Raw genomic sequence first — 18,598 nt, forward strand, 5'->3', positions numbered from 1 at the left:
TGTCCTGGCCCACTCGTTTAGTCACACTCCCACCACAGCCCGCACGATGGCCACTCAGAGTTGTAGGCCCTGCCAAGGGAAGAGGCTCCGACTGCCCCTCTCTGGCTTTGTGTCTCCACAGCCCTTCCACAGGGGATCGCAGAATGCCTCGCTGGGGCCACAAAGGTACTAAATGCTTAGCCTTGCCTGTTTCTGTACCTGTCGGACTGCGTCCAGTGAAAACGGTGCTCTGGAGCTGATGACTGCAGGGCTGGCCTGTTAATGTTCATGAAAAACAGCAGTGTCCACTAGGTGCCAGCACGAGCTTACTCGTCTTGCCCAGATAGAACGGTCTTGCCCAAAGAGCCTAGTTTTTGTTTGTTTGTTTGTTTTATGAGACAGGGTCTTGCTATGTGGTTCAGACTGGCCTTGAGTGCACAGCAGCCCTCCTGCCTCAGCCTTCTGAGTGCTGGGGTTACAGACCTTGCCACCCACAGTTTCCAAATAGCCTGTTTTTTGACAGGGTGACTAGCCCATCAAAGTAGGGGAATGTTCACACACTGTTCACTGCCCTAAGCTTTTGGACAGCTCTCCTTGAAGGGATGGGAGAGAATTACAAGCTGGATATTAGAACAATGAAGCAGGCTGGTAATTTGTTAAACAATTGTATCCAAAGAAAGTGACATGAATCAGTGACAATCAGTTTCACTCCCTGCCTCACTGTGTAGTACCCTGAACTGCGCTGGGACCCTGCAGAGTCCCCACCAGCAGGGAGGCCCTCACTGGCTGCAGCTGCTCAACCTTGGACTTTCCCACCTCCTGGGTAGCTGGATTACACGTATGCACCACTGCATCCACTCTTTTATCTGTTATTCAACCTTTTTTTAAAAAAGTGATTTGGATTAGGGCATAAAAATATGCTTACCTAACTTGCATGTGTTATAATTCAGAGGGTCTGCACTGGGATCTACTATTGTCTTATTAAATTAACAAAAACATAACTAAAAAGAGATACATACAAGGTTCTGCGTGTTGGTCCTCAAAATGAACTCCCAATTAGTTGGGGAACAAAGAGGTGTATTTTAGATGAAGGCATCCACATTTTCACAAGGGTTTCTAGGCAATAAACTCAGGCTGGTCAATATTACCTGACTTCTAAGCCAGGTGTGGTGGCACACGCCTATAATCCCAGCACTCAGAAGGCTGAGGAAGGAGGATCGCTGTGAGTTCGAGGCCAGCCTGAACTACATAGCAAGACTCTGTCTCAATCAATCAATCAATCGATCAGTATAACGTGACTTCTGGGAAAGCAGCAATCTCTTTAGACACATGATCTCCATGTAAAAGATCTGAGTTCTCGTTCTACACCATAACTAACAAGTATTAACTTCTCTGGATCTCAATGTCCGTTTCGCTAAAGTATCAAGTTGGGCTGTATCTCTAGGTCTTTTCCAACAGAAAAATCCCAAGATTTACCTCTTTATTGTCTATTCGGGTGGTGTCAACATCTGCTCATGACTGTCAGGTACCTTTCTGAGCTACAGAGCGTGGTAGGGCCTGAGACTTCCTTCCAGCCAGGTGCTGAATGTCGCTTGCATCTGACCAGCTCATAAGCCCCAGCCCACCAAACAGCAGGTGAGGCTGTACTTCTGCAGCCTGAGTCACTTTTAGAAACCTAGCCGAGGCAGCTTTTGGTTTTTCTCTGGTGTTAACTGGCCTTAGCTTTACAGTTCTAGAGGCAGAGCCCTAAGCGTCCATTTCTTGGACAGCACCAGACATAGTGTAGTCATGCTGCCCCACCAACAGCAGTGTGCTTATCGTGGAAATTTCCCAAATCACAACAGCGGCTGTGTGACCAGATAAGTTCTGATCAAGGGAGAGGCGTTACCTCGCTTGGTGGACTGACATCAGAAGACTTTGCTGACAACTCAGTCTGGAGTCCGTTTCTTCATGCTTCACAGTCCCTCTGTAAACTATCAAAGACTGTGTGACAAAATCCTTTCTCCTTAAAACAGCAAGAATGGATTCTGTTCTCTGATTCTTGATCAATATAATCTTACACTTAGGAAGATCTTTCTTAAAAAAGGCTCCGAAGAGTGCACACCAAATAATTACACAGAGTTACATCTATTCCCACTGATAGAGTAGGTGGAAGGATAGGAACTGAAGATAGAATTGAACATTTTTCTACATAGTATGACTTTTTCCAAATAAACACTCTATTTCTTAATAATTCTGTTTTAAAGATCAAATAAAGGGGGTTACTGGTATGTTAAAGTCAGGATTCGTGGCCCAAGAACCAGCAACATTGGCATGAATGGACACTTGTTAGAAATGCAGAATCTCTGGTCCCACCCCCAGACCTACCAAATCACAACTGCTATTTGCAGAAGAGTCCTGTGTGATCCATGTGTGATTAAAGTTCACAAAGATCCATGATTTTTCTGCTTCTATCAGTAATGGAGAATCCTGTAATGACCCTGGGACACAGGCATAATTTCAACTTATAAATTAGAATGCCAGTCCCAAATGTTAATTAGGCCTTCTGTCTTTTTTTTTTTTTTTTGGTACTGGGGATTGAACTTGGGTCATTGCGCCTGCGCAGCAGGCGGTGAAACCACTGAGCTAAATCCCCGACTAGACCTGTCTTTATTCCAAGTTAAATTTCTGACCTGGTATCCAGGTAAGCTCCTGACCTAAGGGAGGAGCTTGACTAAGACTCTCTCTTTTATCTCTTTCTCCCTCTCCCTCTCCTCCCTGTCTTCCCTTCCTGCTTTCCTCCTTTCTTTTCATTAGCATCTGTTTTCTTTTCAGCCTCACCTAAGCCAAGGTAGAAGAGAAGGGGAGAGGAGATGAACAGAAAGTTCTTATTTAGCTGACAGCTCTCTGAGTTTGGCAGGTGGCTAATACAAACTTTCGCCCATGTGCATTTCTGTGGGCTTTTTGGAGATGTTTAATTTTTCCCCCTGGGAACTGCTTTCCTATCATGCTGTGCTCTAGGCAGATGCATCTGTTTTCCAGGTGCACATTTGTATCTCTTTCCTCAGACCCTAGGAATCCAGACACTAACCTAGCTTTCTGGTGCCTTTGTCTACCCCTCCTGGTGGCCGTATTCTACAGAAAGCAGAACAAGCCCAGGCTAGTCCTCTGTCTTTGGTGGACTTTCATATAGACACATGTGATTTAAGGATATCATGGACTGCAAGCTGACCCCAGAGTAGCCCTTCCGGCCCACAACCAGAGCTCACTTTCCCAGAGCTTTCTGAGACCTAAGGCAGGCCCAGGTCTCCTCACTGCAGGGGACACATTTCAGACCTCTCTGGGAAGCTCCTGTGCATGTCCTTCATTAGGCTTGAGAAGGAGATAGTAAGCTCTTCTCACTTCCCCACTGTGAGGGCAAATTTGTCAGTAAATCTTGTTTCCTCTCCATATCTTGGCCCTGTATTATCTCTCTAATGTGACCTCAGAGTCCAAAAGTCAAGGAACAGATTCACAACCATTTCCTTTATGAATTCTGCATATGATGTTTTGGCTTTAGAATTTCACATCTATTGTATTTTGAAACAATCATTTTGACATCCTGTCACAAGTATAACTGCTTAATTGTAATAAATAAAAATAAAATCTTGCCTTCCGCTTTATTCATCCCGGATGCACCCATCTGAGGAACTGCAGTCTGTTGTGGGCTTCATATTTTAAGCCAAATACAGAGGATGTGTTTGGAAAAGCCAGGATAGGAAGGTATTCTATGTTAGAAATAGTTGAAAATGGGCCAGGGATTTAGCTCAGTGGTTCCAGCCCCTGCTTGCAAGCTCAAGGTCCTGAGTTTGAACCCCAGTACCCCCCCCAAAAAAAGAAATAGTTGAAAACTCTGGAGTGGAAAAACAGTGTACCTTTAAGAAAACCTAGGCATGAGCTAAGCAGTGTCTTTAAATACCTGAAGGATTGCAAGCAGGACCAGGCATTAGATTGTTCTGTGTAACCCTAGGAGGTACAATGAGTAGAAGTCATAACAAAATCACTTTGCTCATTATAATAAGGAAAAATCTTTTTTTTAAAGCACTTATAATCACACCCAGGAGCATTCTACATTTCCAGCCCTTTTTAATTTTTTTTTTTTTTGAGACAAGTTCTCCTTAAATTGCCCAGGTTAGCCTCAAATTTGCAATCCTCCTGTCTCAGCTTCCCACGTAGCTGGGATTACAGGTGTGTGCCACCATGCTTGCCGCAATAAGAAGGAACTTTCTGTTGCCAGCAAACCAGCCAGAGGCTGAATCTGGGCCCCAACTATCCAGACACATTTGCTTGCCCACTAGGAAGCGTATAAGGAAAGCTCATATTCACAATTTGGCCAAATTGAGTGAGTCTACTTTCCTCCACCCTGCAGAAGTACTGTAACTTACAGGAGGGGCAGAATGAAGGCCAGGAAACATGCATGCATAGATTCAGCCAGGCTTTGACCCACCAGAGGCCCAGAAAATGTTGAAAATCTGTTTCGCCGAAATTTCCACTACACAGGGCTGGAGGTGACAGTGACTGCACTTGGCATGACAAAGTGAACTAATAACTTTGTTTTCAAAATCGGAATTTTTAAAGCTCCATTCTAAGCCAGGGGAAGGTAGAGGGACATGAAAAGAATTAAGGCATGTAGGGCCCGGGATTTAGCTCAGTGGTTCTGCCTCCTGCCTTGCAAGCACAAGGACCCGAGTTCAATCCTTGGTACCAAAAAAAAAAAAAGACATGTCTTGTGCATGTACCACTCCCCATAGTAACTGTAATCACTGTGTATCACAAACATACACTAATAAAAATAAATAAGGAAAGCTCAGTTCCAACTTCTCAGTTTCATTTCTAGTTCCCAAAGATGGGGAGGGCTATCTTTGGAGGCCACAAGGGCCACAGTGGCTGTGTGGCTGTCCAGCAAGAGAAGTTTAGAAGTAACTCAAGAAGTGATTTCTTGGTTGAACTAAGCAGTCTTTTAAGGTCCCTTCAGCATTTCATGAACTTCTAGTGCATGCTCAGTCTCTGGCAATATGTAAGACCATGCATATCTTATTTTTTTCTAGACATTTAAAATTTGCTTTTCTAGAGTTCATGGTGCATTTTGTATTTTATTAATTCCAAAACTTTTTTTCCAACTATGTTTGAACATCTCTGAAATCACAATGCATCTTATAATTTCTGGGTTTTGTTGTTGTGTTTTCTGGTACAATAGGACTTATTTGTCACTTGGTTGCTTCTTTTAACTTATTAACGATAATGCATGACTATTGCAGGGAACTATAGTAATATAGAGAAGTGAATTAAACATTTCCCAGATATCCAGTAATATGTAATATTAATACTGTAAAATGTATCCTCCTTTTTTTGTTGTGTTGTTTGTTTTTTTGAGACAGGGTCTTTCTATGTAATCCAGTGTGTCCTTGAACTCACTGTGTAGCCCTGGCTGGCGTCAAACCTCATAGTGATCCTCCTGCTTTAGCCTCAGGTGCTGGGGTCACAGATGTACACCACCACGCCCTGCATCCTCATACTTTTTAAAGTGCATATTTGTTTTATAAAAATGGTGTTATGGTGAGCATACCGACTTTGAATGTGCTTTTCCTTAATATATTATTAGTATTCTCCATGAATATTTCCCTGTTATACTCTTAACTAATTATCTATTTCACTTTTTTTCTTCTGGTACTAGGGATTGAATCCAGGGCCTTCAAGCTGAGTTACCTGCTCAAGCAGGGCTTGAATTTTTGATCCTCCTGCCTCAACCTCCCAGAGTGCTGGGATTATAAGTGTGCACCATCACATCCAGCAAAATTGCTGTCTTGCCTTAGTTTTCACTGCTGTGTATCTATAAGCACCAAATTGGCAGCACCAACATTTACAGCATGGCTATGAGCAGATGGGAAGAGATTTTTAGGCAACACTGAAGCAGCTGTTGGCTATGGGACAGAGGATTGGGTAGGGAGTCGAAAGAATTTAGCGACATTCCTAAAGCAGAAGTCAAAAGTAAGCAGGCTCCAATCATTATCAAGCCAGTTTAAAAGTCTGGCAACAATAGCTGTAGCTTTTGCTTTTATGGCTTCTTTTGTGAAATACTCTTCAAAGAATAGAAGGTGAAACAGAAGTGAGAAAACATGGACAGTGGATAAATCTGAATTGAAAACTGATTTAGAAAAGTCAGATTCTGAATATAAGAAAGTTTTAGGAAGTCAGATGTGGTGGCTCATGCCTGTAATTTTGCATTCTGGGAGGCTGAGGCAGGAGAATCACAAGTTCAATCTCAGCCAGAGCAACTTAATGAGACCCTGCCAAAAAAAGTTTTATAAATACTTTACCCAATTTATTTCACTTATGTCTCCCTGTCGATACATAATTAAGAATAACTTATTATTTAAGCCTATTTTTCTTTTCTTTTTTTTTTTTTTTGGTACCGGGGATCGAACTCGGGTCCTTGTGCTTGCACAGCAGGCCGCAAAATCACTGATCTAAATCCCCGGCCCTTTAAGCCTATTTTTCATTAAGTTTAAAAGATACTGTGTAATTATTTGATCATTGTTTTCCTCTCTTAATGCCTTTTTAATGGTGCAGCCTACAGTTAATATTATTTAAGATTCAGCAAATTACAATCTTATAAAAATTTACTGCTTTTTGTGTCTGGTATATTACTTGCATAATCTCAATCCTAGTAATTTTGTGAAATTGATACTAGTATTATTACCCAGTTTTATTTTATTTATTTTTATTATTTTACTTTGTTAGTATGTGTTCGCAGTATGTAACATTGACATTCCCTGTGTGGAGTTGGTACATGTATGTAACGCATCTTAATTCTTTTCTAAATTTCTTTTCCCTTCCTTCCCCCCCTCCCTCCATCTCTTGATCCACTTCCCATTTGAGAAAGATCCATTTCCCTACTTCCCTAGTATCTAGCTCTTATTTTGCCCTTTATTTGTAATTTGTGTTTCTCACATAAGAGAAACCAGGCAATATTTAAGCTTGTGTATCTGATTTATTTCAATTTACATTATGGTCTCAATCCATTTTCCTACAAGTGACTCTAGTATATCTTTCTTTATGGCAGAGTAGTACTCCATTGTATGTAGCAAATATCACATATTCTTTATGCATTCATCTATTAATGGACATATAGGCTGCTTCCAAGATTCAGCTATTATGAATTGTGCTGCTATAAATATGAGTATACATGTTTCACTATAATATGATGTCTTTATCTCTTTGGGGAAGATACCTAGAAGGGAAATAGCTGGGTCAAATGGAATTTCTAGCTTTACTTTTTTGAGGAATCTCCAGACTGATTTCCATAGTAATTACATATTCTGTTTGTTTGTTTTGGTACCGGGGATTGAACTCAGGTCCTTGCGCTTGTGAGGCAGGTGACAGAACCACTGGGCTAAATCCCCGGCCCTACATATTCTGTTTTAAAGATAAGGACACAAGTTCTACAACAATGTATCATGTCCAAGGCTACTCAGCTAGCAAAAGTAACATTTGAACCTAAATCTGTTGACTCCTGAGCTAGGATTCTTCTTAACCTGTGTACTCTGCCACCTCTAAATTGAAAGCTAAGGAGCTGGGCTCTTATGACTTAACATTATATATGGGAATATAGTTACTGTTAAAATGCTATTTCCTTAGTGTAGATCTTCCTGGGAGACTATTAACAGATATCATAGAGAATGATCTTGGTCCTGACCTCCTGTATAAGATTTGGGGTGAGTGACTCCAAAACAGTAGAGCCAACAGGGTAGAAGTCAATTTTCCTCTCCCACACAAGAAGGTTTGGCCATGAATAATTTTGGTCATGAATAACTTACCAAAAGTTCTTGCTCTTTCCCATCCCCCACACCCCTATTTATAAATGGGTATAGGTGGCAGGGTAGGAAGGGGAACACTGTGGCTGCTAACATGGTGTGTTATAGGAGAAGCTAACATACTAGCTCTCTTCTGCATTGTTAGTTTACTTTTTTTCCTCAAAAAATGATCAACTGATTTTTTCACTTGACCTGAGATACTTTGACTACTAAGTCTCTTGGGACTCATCCTAGCTCAGGGATGGCAGGATCCTCAGGGGGACAAAATCAGAAAGGGGAAAGAGCCTGTGCACTAGCATAGAGTGCAGTTAGTCAAGTGAAGGTTGCCAGGAGGAGAGCTCTGACAAGGGAAATAAGCCTGCATTAGAAACCTGGAAATCAGAGCCACAAAGACCCTTGCAAACCAGGTGTGTTACAGGGACCTGGACATACCTTCTCAGAAGTAAACAAGTATCCATTAAGATCAGTTTGATTCTTTCTAATTTTACATTGGCAACTCCTGCAGTAAGATGTAAGGATGTCCTCATGTCAGGAATGCTTCCAAAATACCCAACAGGCTATAAAGTCGTTCTTAAAGATTCTCAAGTTCTGGTCCCTTCCTACTTCTTCGTATTCACCCCTGACTCCTCCTGTCTAAAATATAATCCCCACTACCACATAAACACACATAAGTCTCCAACCACTCCCAAACATTTGCAGCTCCACAGACTAGTCTTACATCTCCATGCCTTTGCATCCTCAGCCTGCTTGCCCTATGCCTTGATCTTTCTCACATCTCTTCTTGGTAAATTCTTGCTCTCCTTTGGAGGTTTGGCTTCCTTTTCTGAATTCCTATAATATTGCACAGAGCATTTATCACATTGCAGTGTAATTTACATGTGCACCTGCCTACTCCCTGTGTAACTACAGTGACTTTGTAATAAAAGGGTACAAACTAATTCTAAGAAGAATGTGATGGTTGTTGCTGTTGTGCTGGTTAATCAATTAGAAGCCAGGCACATGCTGTAATCCTAGCACTATGAGAGGCTGAGGCAGGAGGATCACAATTTCAAGCCCAATCTGGGTGATTTAGAAAATAAAAGGGCTGGGGATGTAGCTCACTGTGAAAGACCTAGGTTCAATCCCTAGAACAGAAAGGATGAACGGAGAGAGAAAGGAGGTGAAATGTGGTGGTCCGATTCTAACGGAAGTAAAGGAGCGGAGGGTATAGTTATTAGTTCTGAGCCTTAACAGTGAAACTTAACCAAAGAAGGGTATGGACCTAAAGAGAATGAGACCTGAGAACAAATCGTACCAGCCCTGCAGGGACCCCAGGACTCTGGTAGGCAGATGGAGAACTCATAGAAATTGGATTTTTAGGGAGCAAACTTGAACTTAAGATTGAAATGGCCTCTCACTTTTCTTCCTTCATTCCCCAGTAATGTCTCCGGGCAGGATGAGATATGGATCTGTACGTATGTACCTCAAGGTGTGAGGCAGGGTTTGAATGGTTTTTAGAGAGGAAAAGAATTTGCTAAAAATTATGCAGCAATGTTAAGGATTTGTCTTAAACTTTGCCCAAAGAGATTTCTGAATGCAGATGGTAGGCTTCTTTCATTTTTCACTGAGCTTACCATGGACTGCCCTGCTGTTACCAGAGCCTAGCAGCTGACTGCAAGGGCAGGGGGCATCTGAGAGAGGCTAACTGAATTATGAGCCTCATAAGCCAGGAATGTGAGGCCCACACAAATACCTTTCCCTCTAAAACTAAATGGAACCCAGGACTTTGAAGATGTGAACTCATCAGTTATAGGGCAAAGTCTCTTTAATATTAACAAGAGAGTGAGTGAATTCATTATGAGTAATTGGAACATGACCCTAAAATTTTCTAAAGTGCTCAGTGACCTCAGTGAATTTAATTACCAAAAAATTATTTATGCTGAAATATGTTCTTGCCAGGCTTATATAATGATGTCTAAGGATGACTGAATTAACTTCCAAACTGTAATCCTCAGAGTTGCAAATAGCAGATTTCTCTTTCCCTACTGAATTCTGGGAGGAGAAGAAACACATCAGGGAGAATGCGTGTGGTTACAAACTGCTACGTGAGGTCCGAATCGTCAGCCACCACACTTTATGGGTGCTTCTTTTATAATCACAGCAAAACAAAGAACAGAGATGGCTCTGAAGGGTCTGTGGGTAAGGGGAAACAGGCAAACCCAGGAGGACCGGTCCTGGAGAGAAGACGGAGGCTGCCTCTCAGGTCCCCACTGGAGTGGTCTCTGGGGTCCCCGGACTCACAGCAAAGTGGGAAGTGGGGGTCTCAGGGCTCCCTCTGAGCTCCAATAGGGCCTGTGGCTCCTTTAGTTCCACAACCACCCGGCTCAAAAGGCTTATGAGCAGCTGTACTTCTCGGAAGAGGTCCACGTTGGGTTTCAGCGCTCCGGCCCACTGTCCCACGGGAGTGGGCTGAGCGCAGGCAGGTGGCCCAGCAGTGGGGGCGCTGCCGCCAGCGGGGAACTGCAACCCCGCTGAGGTGGCGTTTGGGACAGAGGTAACCGACAGGATCAACCTGGACACTGGAGGCTTTCTGATGGAAAGCAGCTTGTTATCCGGCGCCAGAGCTGCAGCCTGGGGCTCCGGGGCGGAGGTGGATGCCAGATCCAGGGGAGAGCCTGTGAACAGACACCCCAGATCTTTTCGCCTTGGAGCGGGGTCTGGGGGAGGGGGAAAAGCCGGAGGAAGAGGCCTGAGACGCAGAACTGGAAAGGGAGAGGCTGGACAGCGGTCCAGATCGGAGGAGGCCAAGCTGCCTCCCACCAAGGTGGGCGTCACGGGGGCGCGGTCACTCACCCGGCCCCGGCAGCTGCAGCCACGGGCTGCGCTTCTGGACGCTCCGGGTGGAGGTGGCAGCCTCGCACCAGTACGCTTCGAGCTCCTCGACCTCGGGCTCCGGGACAGTGTACTCGGCGGCCCAGTCGAAGCGGCGCACCGCGCGACTGTACTTGTAGAAGGCAAACTGCAGCGGCGAGTCGCGCTTCTGGGGGTGCAGGCGCGTCTCACAGCGCAGGGTCACCCCGCGGGGGGCGGCGCCGCGAGCCTCCGGTGAGCGCAGCACCTTGAGCACCGGCGTCTGGAACAGCTCTGCGGAGAGATCCCAGAGGCCGAGGACGCCTATTGGGTCCTCCCGAGGAGCGGGATAGACAGGCCCGAGCCACCCCGCTCCTTCCCTTTTCCCGCGAGGGCTCCTCGCCCCCCCGAAGTCCCAAGACGGGTTGGGAAGCGGCTGCATGCGCGTGGGAGGAGGAAGGAAACCCTTCTGAAATGTAGGGCCGGGGGACCGCGTCCACGAGGGATTGGGACAGTGTGAAGGGAAGCGGGACCAGGCCAGGCGCCACACCTGATATCCCAGTTGATCCCTAGCTCGGATACTCCAGCCTAGAAGGGGGACGCTGGAGAACAGATCCCTCGCCCCTACCACTGCAGCCGCCCTCCTGACTGGGGCTGTGGCCAGAGCTGCCTTCATATGGGGTCCCCAGACAGAACAAGAAGCCACTGCGTGTCGTGGAGAAGGGACACCAGCCTAAAAGCATGCTGCAGGGAAAGTGCTCCTTCCTGTAGAGAAATCCACCAAGCAGCAGCTTCTAGAATCCCCGCCCCTCCTCTCCTGGTTCCAGTCCCGGCGTTCCCCAGTGCTCGTTTGCACCTCTCCGGTCCCCGGTCTCCCCCACCTTGCACGGTCACGGTCTCCCCCACCTTGCACGGTCACGGCCACCTTGGCGGAGAACATGGGCGCGCTCTCCACCGGGATGCGCATGGTGCCCGAGCACTGGTAGCGCCCGCTGTCGCTGGCGCGCGCCTGCAGCACCGTGTAGTTGGTGCTCGAGTGGAAATAGCGCACCGCCTGGCCGTCGTGGTAGTAGTGCAGTTTGTAGACCACCTTGTCGTACCAGCCGCGGCAGCGCATGATCAGCGGCTCGCCCTCGAACACCGCCGTGTAGGGCACCTGAAGGATCAGCCAGTCTGCAACAGACAGGCAGCGAGCCTCACTGCGCCAAACTTGCAGCCATAGCTCTCGAATTCTGACACCCTGCTTCCCCCATACCGTTCTCCCTCCCTCCTGTCCCCAGGACTCCCTCCCTCTCTCCAGAGCCCGCCAGAAGCCTCATACAACAGAAAGCTCTAAGTGCCAGGAAAGAGAAAGGCCAGGCTTTCATTATGTACTAGGGAGACAGAGATGCCCCAGACTCGGTTCCAGTCTCAGAGCATTACCCATCAGAATCAAGTTTAAACTCCTCTGGGTGGCTTCAGAGCTTTCCTGACCTGACCCTCGTATTTTCCCCTAACCTATTTCTTCTCTACTCTCCCACCTTTCATTCAACACATGCTAGGTTCCAGCTACAGGAACTGCTGGGAGAATTGGGTCTGCTCTGACCCCAGGGCCTTTGTACCTGCTATTTCCTCAGCAGAGAAGACCCTCCTTCATTTTAATTTGAGGCCTACTTGTCCTGCACATCTAGGTAAAGATTTCATCTACTGAATAAAACTTCCTGGACACTTCTCAAGACAGCCTTAGATATCCCCGGCAGCACCATCTATTTACCCAATCATCATCATGATCACGGCGTGATCATAGCCTTAGCACATACCAGATGTTACATTGGGAGGGAATTCCACAAAGAAGTACCACAAGCCATGCGTTACTCTCAGAACCTAAGCAGTAATCGCAATCTGTTGTAGTCAGTGTTACTATTGCTGTCACTAACAATTCTCAAACAGGAAACCTCAGAGTATGAATATGAAGTATAAGTCCTAATATGAACACTGAGTGACATCTCTTAAATTCTAAAGGCAAATCGTGCCTATGAAGCTAGAATTATACATTCCCTATGAAGGTTGCAATTCTGTACCTTAATTAACAAGTGATTATTTTTCTTGTCCTGTTTTGAAACCCTTCAAATATCTTTAGAGTCAATTTCAGTTAATCCCTCTGTGCACATATATACATGTCTGTTATAAAATTTTAATCAAATGTTCTCTTTTTGAGACAAGGTCTTACTGCGTAGTTCAGGCTAGCCTTGAATTTGCTATGTAGCCCAGGCTGGCCTTGAACTCAAAATCCTCCTCCATGGCCTTCCAAATGCAAGGATTACAGGTGTGTGTCACATTGTCCCGACATTACTGTTATGAACACTGATACACAGAGAACTGTAGCTTTACCAGGTGGGAATAATTCCTCTTGCTATGCTCCACCCACCCAGGGACACATTTTTCCTGCTTTACTCTGCCCTTTCTTGCCCATCCCCCAGAGTACTCTCTGTCCAGCATCCCAGGTCCTCAGAGACTCTAGTCTTCTGAGCTGGTCTGAGAAACAAACAGAAACGTTTGCCTCACATTATGGCGTGAGAGTAACAGGACTTTTGGGGCCAGGCAAACCCTACTTCATCTCTCACATAGCACCATGCGGGCCTCTGCCTACTCCAGAGGCTCAAGAGAGGCCTCAGGATGGCCCTTGTTTCCTGCCCCTTGGAAATGGCCCACTGTCCTACAGGAGGGCCTGTAGCACCAGAGGACACTCGTGCCCCTGTCCCCTTGCTCAGACCACTCACCATTAGATACAGAGAGGTGGATGGGGTCGCTGACAGGTGCTCCCCGAGTCTGGCATCGATACACCCCTGGTGTCTGCACCTCGATGCTCTTCTTGTGGGAGGGCAGGAGTAGGTGGCCCAGATACCAGAGAGTGCTGATGGGCCGCAATTCCAGGAACAGAGGGTAATGTCCATCACACCTCAAGGTTACCCGCTCGCCCTTGAAGATTGTGGTCCAAGGTGGGTGTAGAGACAGTATGGGCTTCTCCAGTGTAGCTGAGGTGTGTGAGAGGAGTTTTGGGAAAGAGAACCAAGGTGAGGTGCCCAAACATGCGGCCTGAGGTCCTGAAGTCTAAGAAGGCCCCATTTCCCAGGCCCCAGCCCATGTATTCACCCATCCCTGCGGAAGAGGAGACTGTATTCATGGAGCTACAAGCTATCCGCCCACTGGTCAGCATCCATTTCTGAGTGCCAACAAACTTAGTCCCAGGGATTGAGGAACATATACTATCCCAGAACAGCCAAGTACTGGGGAATCTACCTAAGTGGGTTACTTAGAGGGGAGTGGAGTAGAAATCATCAAAAAAATTGGGATGAGAGAGATACAGAAGACTCACCAGCTTGACCAGTGCTTAGAACTGTAAAACAAGAAAGAAGGAAGGAGGGGGATGTTGGAGATGAAAGTCTCATATGACCCTGGGAAAGACCGAATGGTCTTAAAGTCTGTTTTCCTTCTTTTCCCCCTGGTTACCCCAGCTCTGATAATGCTCCCTCCTCTTCACTCCTCCAAAAATAGATATGGCATCATTTGGAACCTGAGGATGGAATAGCCACTCCCCTACCCCACACACCCTGCCCTGCCCACCTTGTCCTCCCTCACCCAAAATCCTGCTGCTGCTACCACCTTATAGAGGACTCACCCAGGAGCAGGAGGGCCGTCAGTGCCCACATGACCAATCTGTCTGTAGCAGCTGTGGAAGATGCAGATGTGCTGGTAGGGGATGGGGGCAGAGAGAAAAAAGGTGGCCAGTGGCTGAGCACTAGGAGACACATTTCCCACCCATTCCTAGTTCCTGAAGGTGGTGGACTGGAGAGAGCAGGAGACAGGCAGAATATGTGTCGCCCTCAAGGAATCACAAGCATCAGGCACAGTCCTGTCTACCATCCCAGTAGCCATAGTACAGCTCAAGCCAGCCTTGGCTCCTGTAGGGTCAGCTGGGCTTGTGCCCTCTGTAGCATAAGAGAGCCAGGTAGGTCTTCAGGCTCCCACAAGTGACCCTGCCATCTTCAGCCCCTCATCGACAGCCCACTTCCACTCTGTCCCCACCAGCCAGCCCTGGAAGCCTCAGTTGAGGGGGACACATCTTCACATCCACAAGGCAGACGGGGGACTTTCTTTTGTTCATTCCCTGACTGATCCTGGTGTGAGGCCCAGAGAGGACAGCGCTGAGTCCCCTGCACCAGGGCTGACATCCTCCCACTAAAGAGTGGACAGAATGGCATGACTCACCAACTGCTCTTCAGTGTCCCCACCCTCCTGGTCCCCAAAGATAAGGGTAATGTGCTTCCCTTTCTTCCTTCCTTCCTAAAATCTCAAACCCTCAGAAGTTAGAAAATGTCTTTCCTACTCATCCCAGTGATCTCACCTGGCGGCACCCCCTCCCCCTTGTTCTTTTCTTCTTTCCTTCCGAAGAGCCCTACAGCCCCTCCCAACCACACCCTGCTCCTGGACCTCCTGACCTTCGGCAGAGAAGTCACTGAATCAGCCCCTCAGAAGTTCCTCAGATCTGACTCTTGGCCCTATTTCTTGCGCTCTGTGAGCCATGTGACCAGGCCTGAGCAATGAGGCGCCCAAATTTTCACATAAAAACTTAATGAAGTTTCCAACCTGATAGTATGTCTCCTTGGACTCTCTCCTGGCCTCACCTGGTTGAGAACCAGGGGGCCTCCTTCAGTTGGAACTCTGGCAGGAGGTCAATTATCAGACGTCAAGTCCCCAGACAGCATCCTCCTCTTTTGCTGGTGGCCAGGGTTCCACTCTGAATTCTCTCATAGCTTAGCTTAATATGCTAGTCCCTGTTAAAAATGCAAATGACTCTGAGGGAAAGGTCACTGGTTGAATTATGCTGGCCACTTCAGATGGTGCTTTGGGAGGAGGTTAAGATACGAGAGATAGCCATGTAAGTCTGGAAAGTAGGGAAGCACTGGATAAGGTGCCCAGGAGTGGGGGAGGCAAAGAACTGGACACTGGGAGCAGAGACAGTCAGCTTTCTGCTTGAGCAGTGACCAGGCTGGGCAATGCTTCTGTCTTTCCCAACACTCTGCCTAATCGTTCATGTTGGGGCCAGTCAGGGGCTCCCCACATCATCCGCAGCCTGCCCCAGGTGTGACCTATGCACAAGGCCGCTCTAACAATGCCCCATGGCTGGTTGCTGGCCTCTTGGACTATAGAGCTGAATTCTAGTTTGGCTTCTCATCATCCAGAACACAGATTTCAGCCACTTTACTGGGTTCCAGAAGAAACTCGCCCATGCCATAAATTCATGTTCAATATAATCATCCCTGAAAAATCTCAGGAATCCACTGTAGAATTCATTATCTTAGAGAGCTCTTAATTTGACTTGAGAAATATCCTGCCCAATGTTTCTTTATTCTATGCTCTCCTCAGGATTTTCCTCAAATTGCATCTTTTTCTCCATCCAGCACTTTCCCCTAACAGAATGTGTGGAAGGGTTTCTGGGTTTTGTTTTGTTTTGTTGGGTTTTTTTGAGAGAAACTCTCACTTTGTACTTGAACTCACTATGTAGGCCAGGCTGGCCTCAAATTCACTGCAATCTTCCTGCCTGAGACTCCCAAATGCTGGGATTACAGGTGTGGGCCCGGCACTGCTACCAGAATGTTAATTCTTTACTGCTTTACTGCATTGAGAAAGTCAGTAATTATTGGTACTTGAGTAATTCTTGGAAGCCTGTCACAGCATAACTTCCAGAAAAGATATGCCATCACTTATTTGATAAGGGTTCTGGTAAATAAAAGACATCCCGTGATGACAGTGATAATGGAATAATGCTGATGATGATACCAGTTCACTCTTATGGGCATCTGTTTCATGCCCTGGTGTGTGGCAGGCACCATGCTGAGTGCTTCACAGGTATAACTTCATTTAATCCTCACACAGGCCCTTTGAGGAAGGATTGTTATTCTCTCTGCTTTCCACTTGAGGAAGCTGAGGTGCCAGACAGAATTCAGGATGACTGAATGTCCAAAATCCGTTTTCTTGTGTCTTGTCAGGGACTCTCGGTGCTGCTCAGGGCATGCTGTCTCCCCTGGTCTTTTCAAGGCCCTTCTCTTCTTTTCCTGTTCCTCTGCTCTCGGCTACAGTGCCATTCATTGCCCCTCCACACAAGCATCCACTGCGCAATGCTTACTGTATGTCCCAACATATGCATTTGTTCCTCCTGGAGACATTTGGAGTATTATTAATTTACATAAATGACACAGAGATCTAGATATTATTTTCTCTTCTACTTTTTTATTGGTAGTGATATTGGGTATTGAACCCAGGGCATGGAGCTACCTCCCTAGCCCTTTTAACTTTTTTAAAATTTTGAGACAGATTCTTTCCAAGTCGTTCAGGCTGGGCTTAAACTTGCCATCTTCCCTCACCCTACCAGAGGTCCAGTATTACAGGTGTGCAACACTACACTTGGATCTTTGTGCCTTTTAAAATTAATCCCCTGTGCTTAAGATTCATGCACATGTTCTACGTGCATCTTGCTTATTGCTTTTGTCTGCCCCAATATTCCTCAGTGTGCTTCCATTATACCGCTGTTTGTCCATTCCCCTGACATGATGGCTGCTGTCCTGCCCTCTGCTATCACAGACAGTGCCATCATGACCTAACTTCTTAGTTTGTATGGGGAAGGCTGGATAAACTACAGTGCTATATGTAAGCGGCTTAGGAGAGGGCCTAGCACAAAGGAGGCTAATGAGGCTGTTAACATGTTAACATGGTTCTTAGGTTCTTTCTGTCCTGAGCAAAGAATCGGTCAGGACAAGTGCAAATGTAGCAAAGTTTTACTAAAACTAGGAAAAGAAATGCTCTGCAGAACTAGTTTGGGCCCAGTAAAAGTAGGAAAAGAAGTACACCCTACAGCATGAGGATGGCCCACCACACAAGAGAGAACACTGGTAAAAACTCAGTGTAGACCGTCCTTTCTGTATCACCCACTCCTCAGGCTCACATCAGGACTAGGCCATCCTATCAGAAATCTCCTCAAGGTCTTGCAAGAAGTCCACGTTCAGGGTTTTGGGAAATGTTCTGTGCACGAGCCTGCGGTTTTGTAATTAACAGGTCATGCTACTACCCTAGCCATCTTTGCTATGCCCTGATCTCCTGTTTCAAGACTAATGAGCTCAGATACTCCCTGCAGGGCTGCTGAAGGGCTTCCCGGAGTGAGACTGTAGGGTACAGTCATGAGCTTCGTGCCTATCCTCCTTTCAAAGTCCAGATCTGATCCTTTCCCAAGTCCTGACGACTCTACCTTCTACAGACATCATTTCTCATCATTATTTCTTCAGCAAGTGACCAGATAAATACTTTATAAATATAAATCATATTGTTTTTCTCTCCTTCAAAAATCGCCCTCAGAATAAAGCCCAAAACCCTTCCCAGGGACCTTACCTCCAGATTGCGCTTTTGTCTGACCTTTGACCTCATGTCACACTCTGACCTTTTCCCTCCCTCCCCCTGGTCTGGCATCATACCAGTTTTTCTGTCTTCACACTGGCTGACAGAGGTTTTTACTAAGGAGCCTTCATATGGTGGGGGCCTGGATACCATGGGGAGCTGAATGTGAGCTGGACCCAGAATTAGAGCTGCAGTCTCGGCCTTGGCTGGCAGAGCCTGAGAACACTTGGCCGTGTGGGCATGAGCACACTTTCTGAGCTTGGGCAAATGATGTAGGCAAGTCGATGGAGCTTGTTGCTGACAGACACCCTTTGGGGGCTTGGACTGAACCTTTCTTGGACTTTATAACGGCCTTCGTTGCCTTGGCATGTGCACCCATGGCCTTACATTGTTTGCCTGCTCTTCTTGTGCTTCTTGGAAAAGTACACATTCCTTAGGAACCCGAGGTCTACCTCCTTAAAAGGTTCATGTCTTTGTGATCCAGGTTTCCTGATGCCATGTCTGTGTCATTTTGGAGACTGGTTCTATGT

At 46.4% G+C, this 18,598-nt stretch overlaps 1 protein-coding gene across 1 annotated transcript; it reads right to left on the reverse strand.

Moving 5' to 3' along the window:
* Positions 1-4,696: 4,696 nt before the first annotated feature.
* On the reverse strand, positions 4,697-18,500 carry Fcrlb (Fc receptor like B). Its single transcript, XM_004865153.4, has 6 exons — positions 14,299-18,500; positions 13,996-14,016; positions 13,400-13,654; positions 11,547-11,813; positions 10,644-10,934; positions 4,697-10,465 (listed from the first exon to the last, which is right to left on the reverse strand). Exons 1-6 carry the CDS (start codon positions 14,429-14,431, stop codon positions 10,050-10,052), a joined length of 1,383 nt encoding a protein of 460 aa, XP_004865210.2. The 5' UTR covers positions 14,432-18,500; the 3' UTR covers positions 4,697-10,049.
* Between the last annotated feature and the right edge of the window lie 98 nt (positions 18,501-18,598).

Source organism: Heterocephalus glaber, unplaced genomic scaffold, assembly GCF_053883595.1.
Source record: "Heterocephalus glaber isolate CG9 unplaced genomic scaffold, H.glaber_assembly_v1.0 deba00001561, whole genome shotgun sequence".
In the NCBI taxonomy this organism is placed as follows: Eukaryota; Metazoa; Chordata; class Mammalia; order Rodentia; family Bathyergidae; genus Heterocephalus; species Heterocephalus glaber.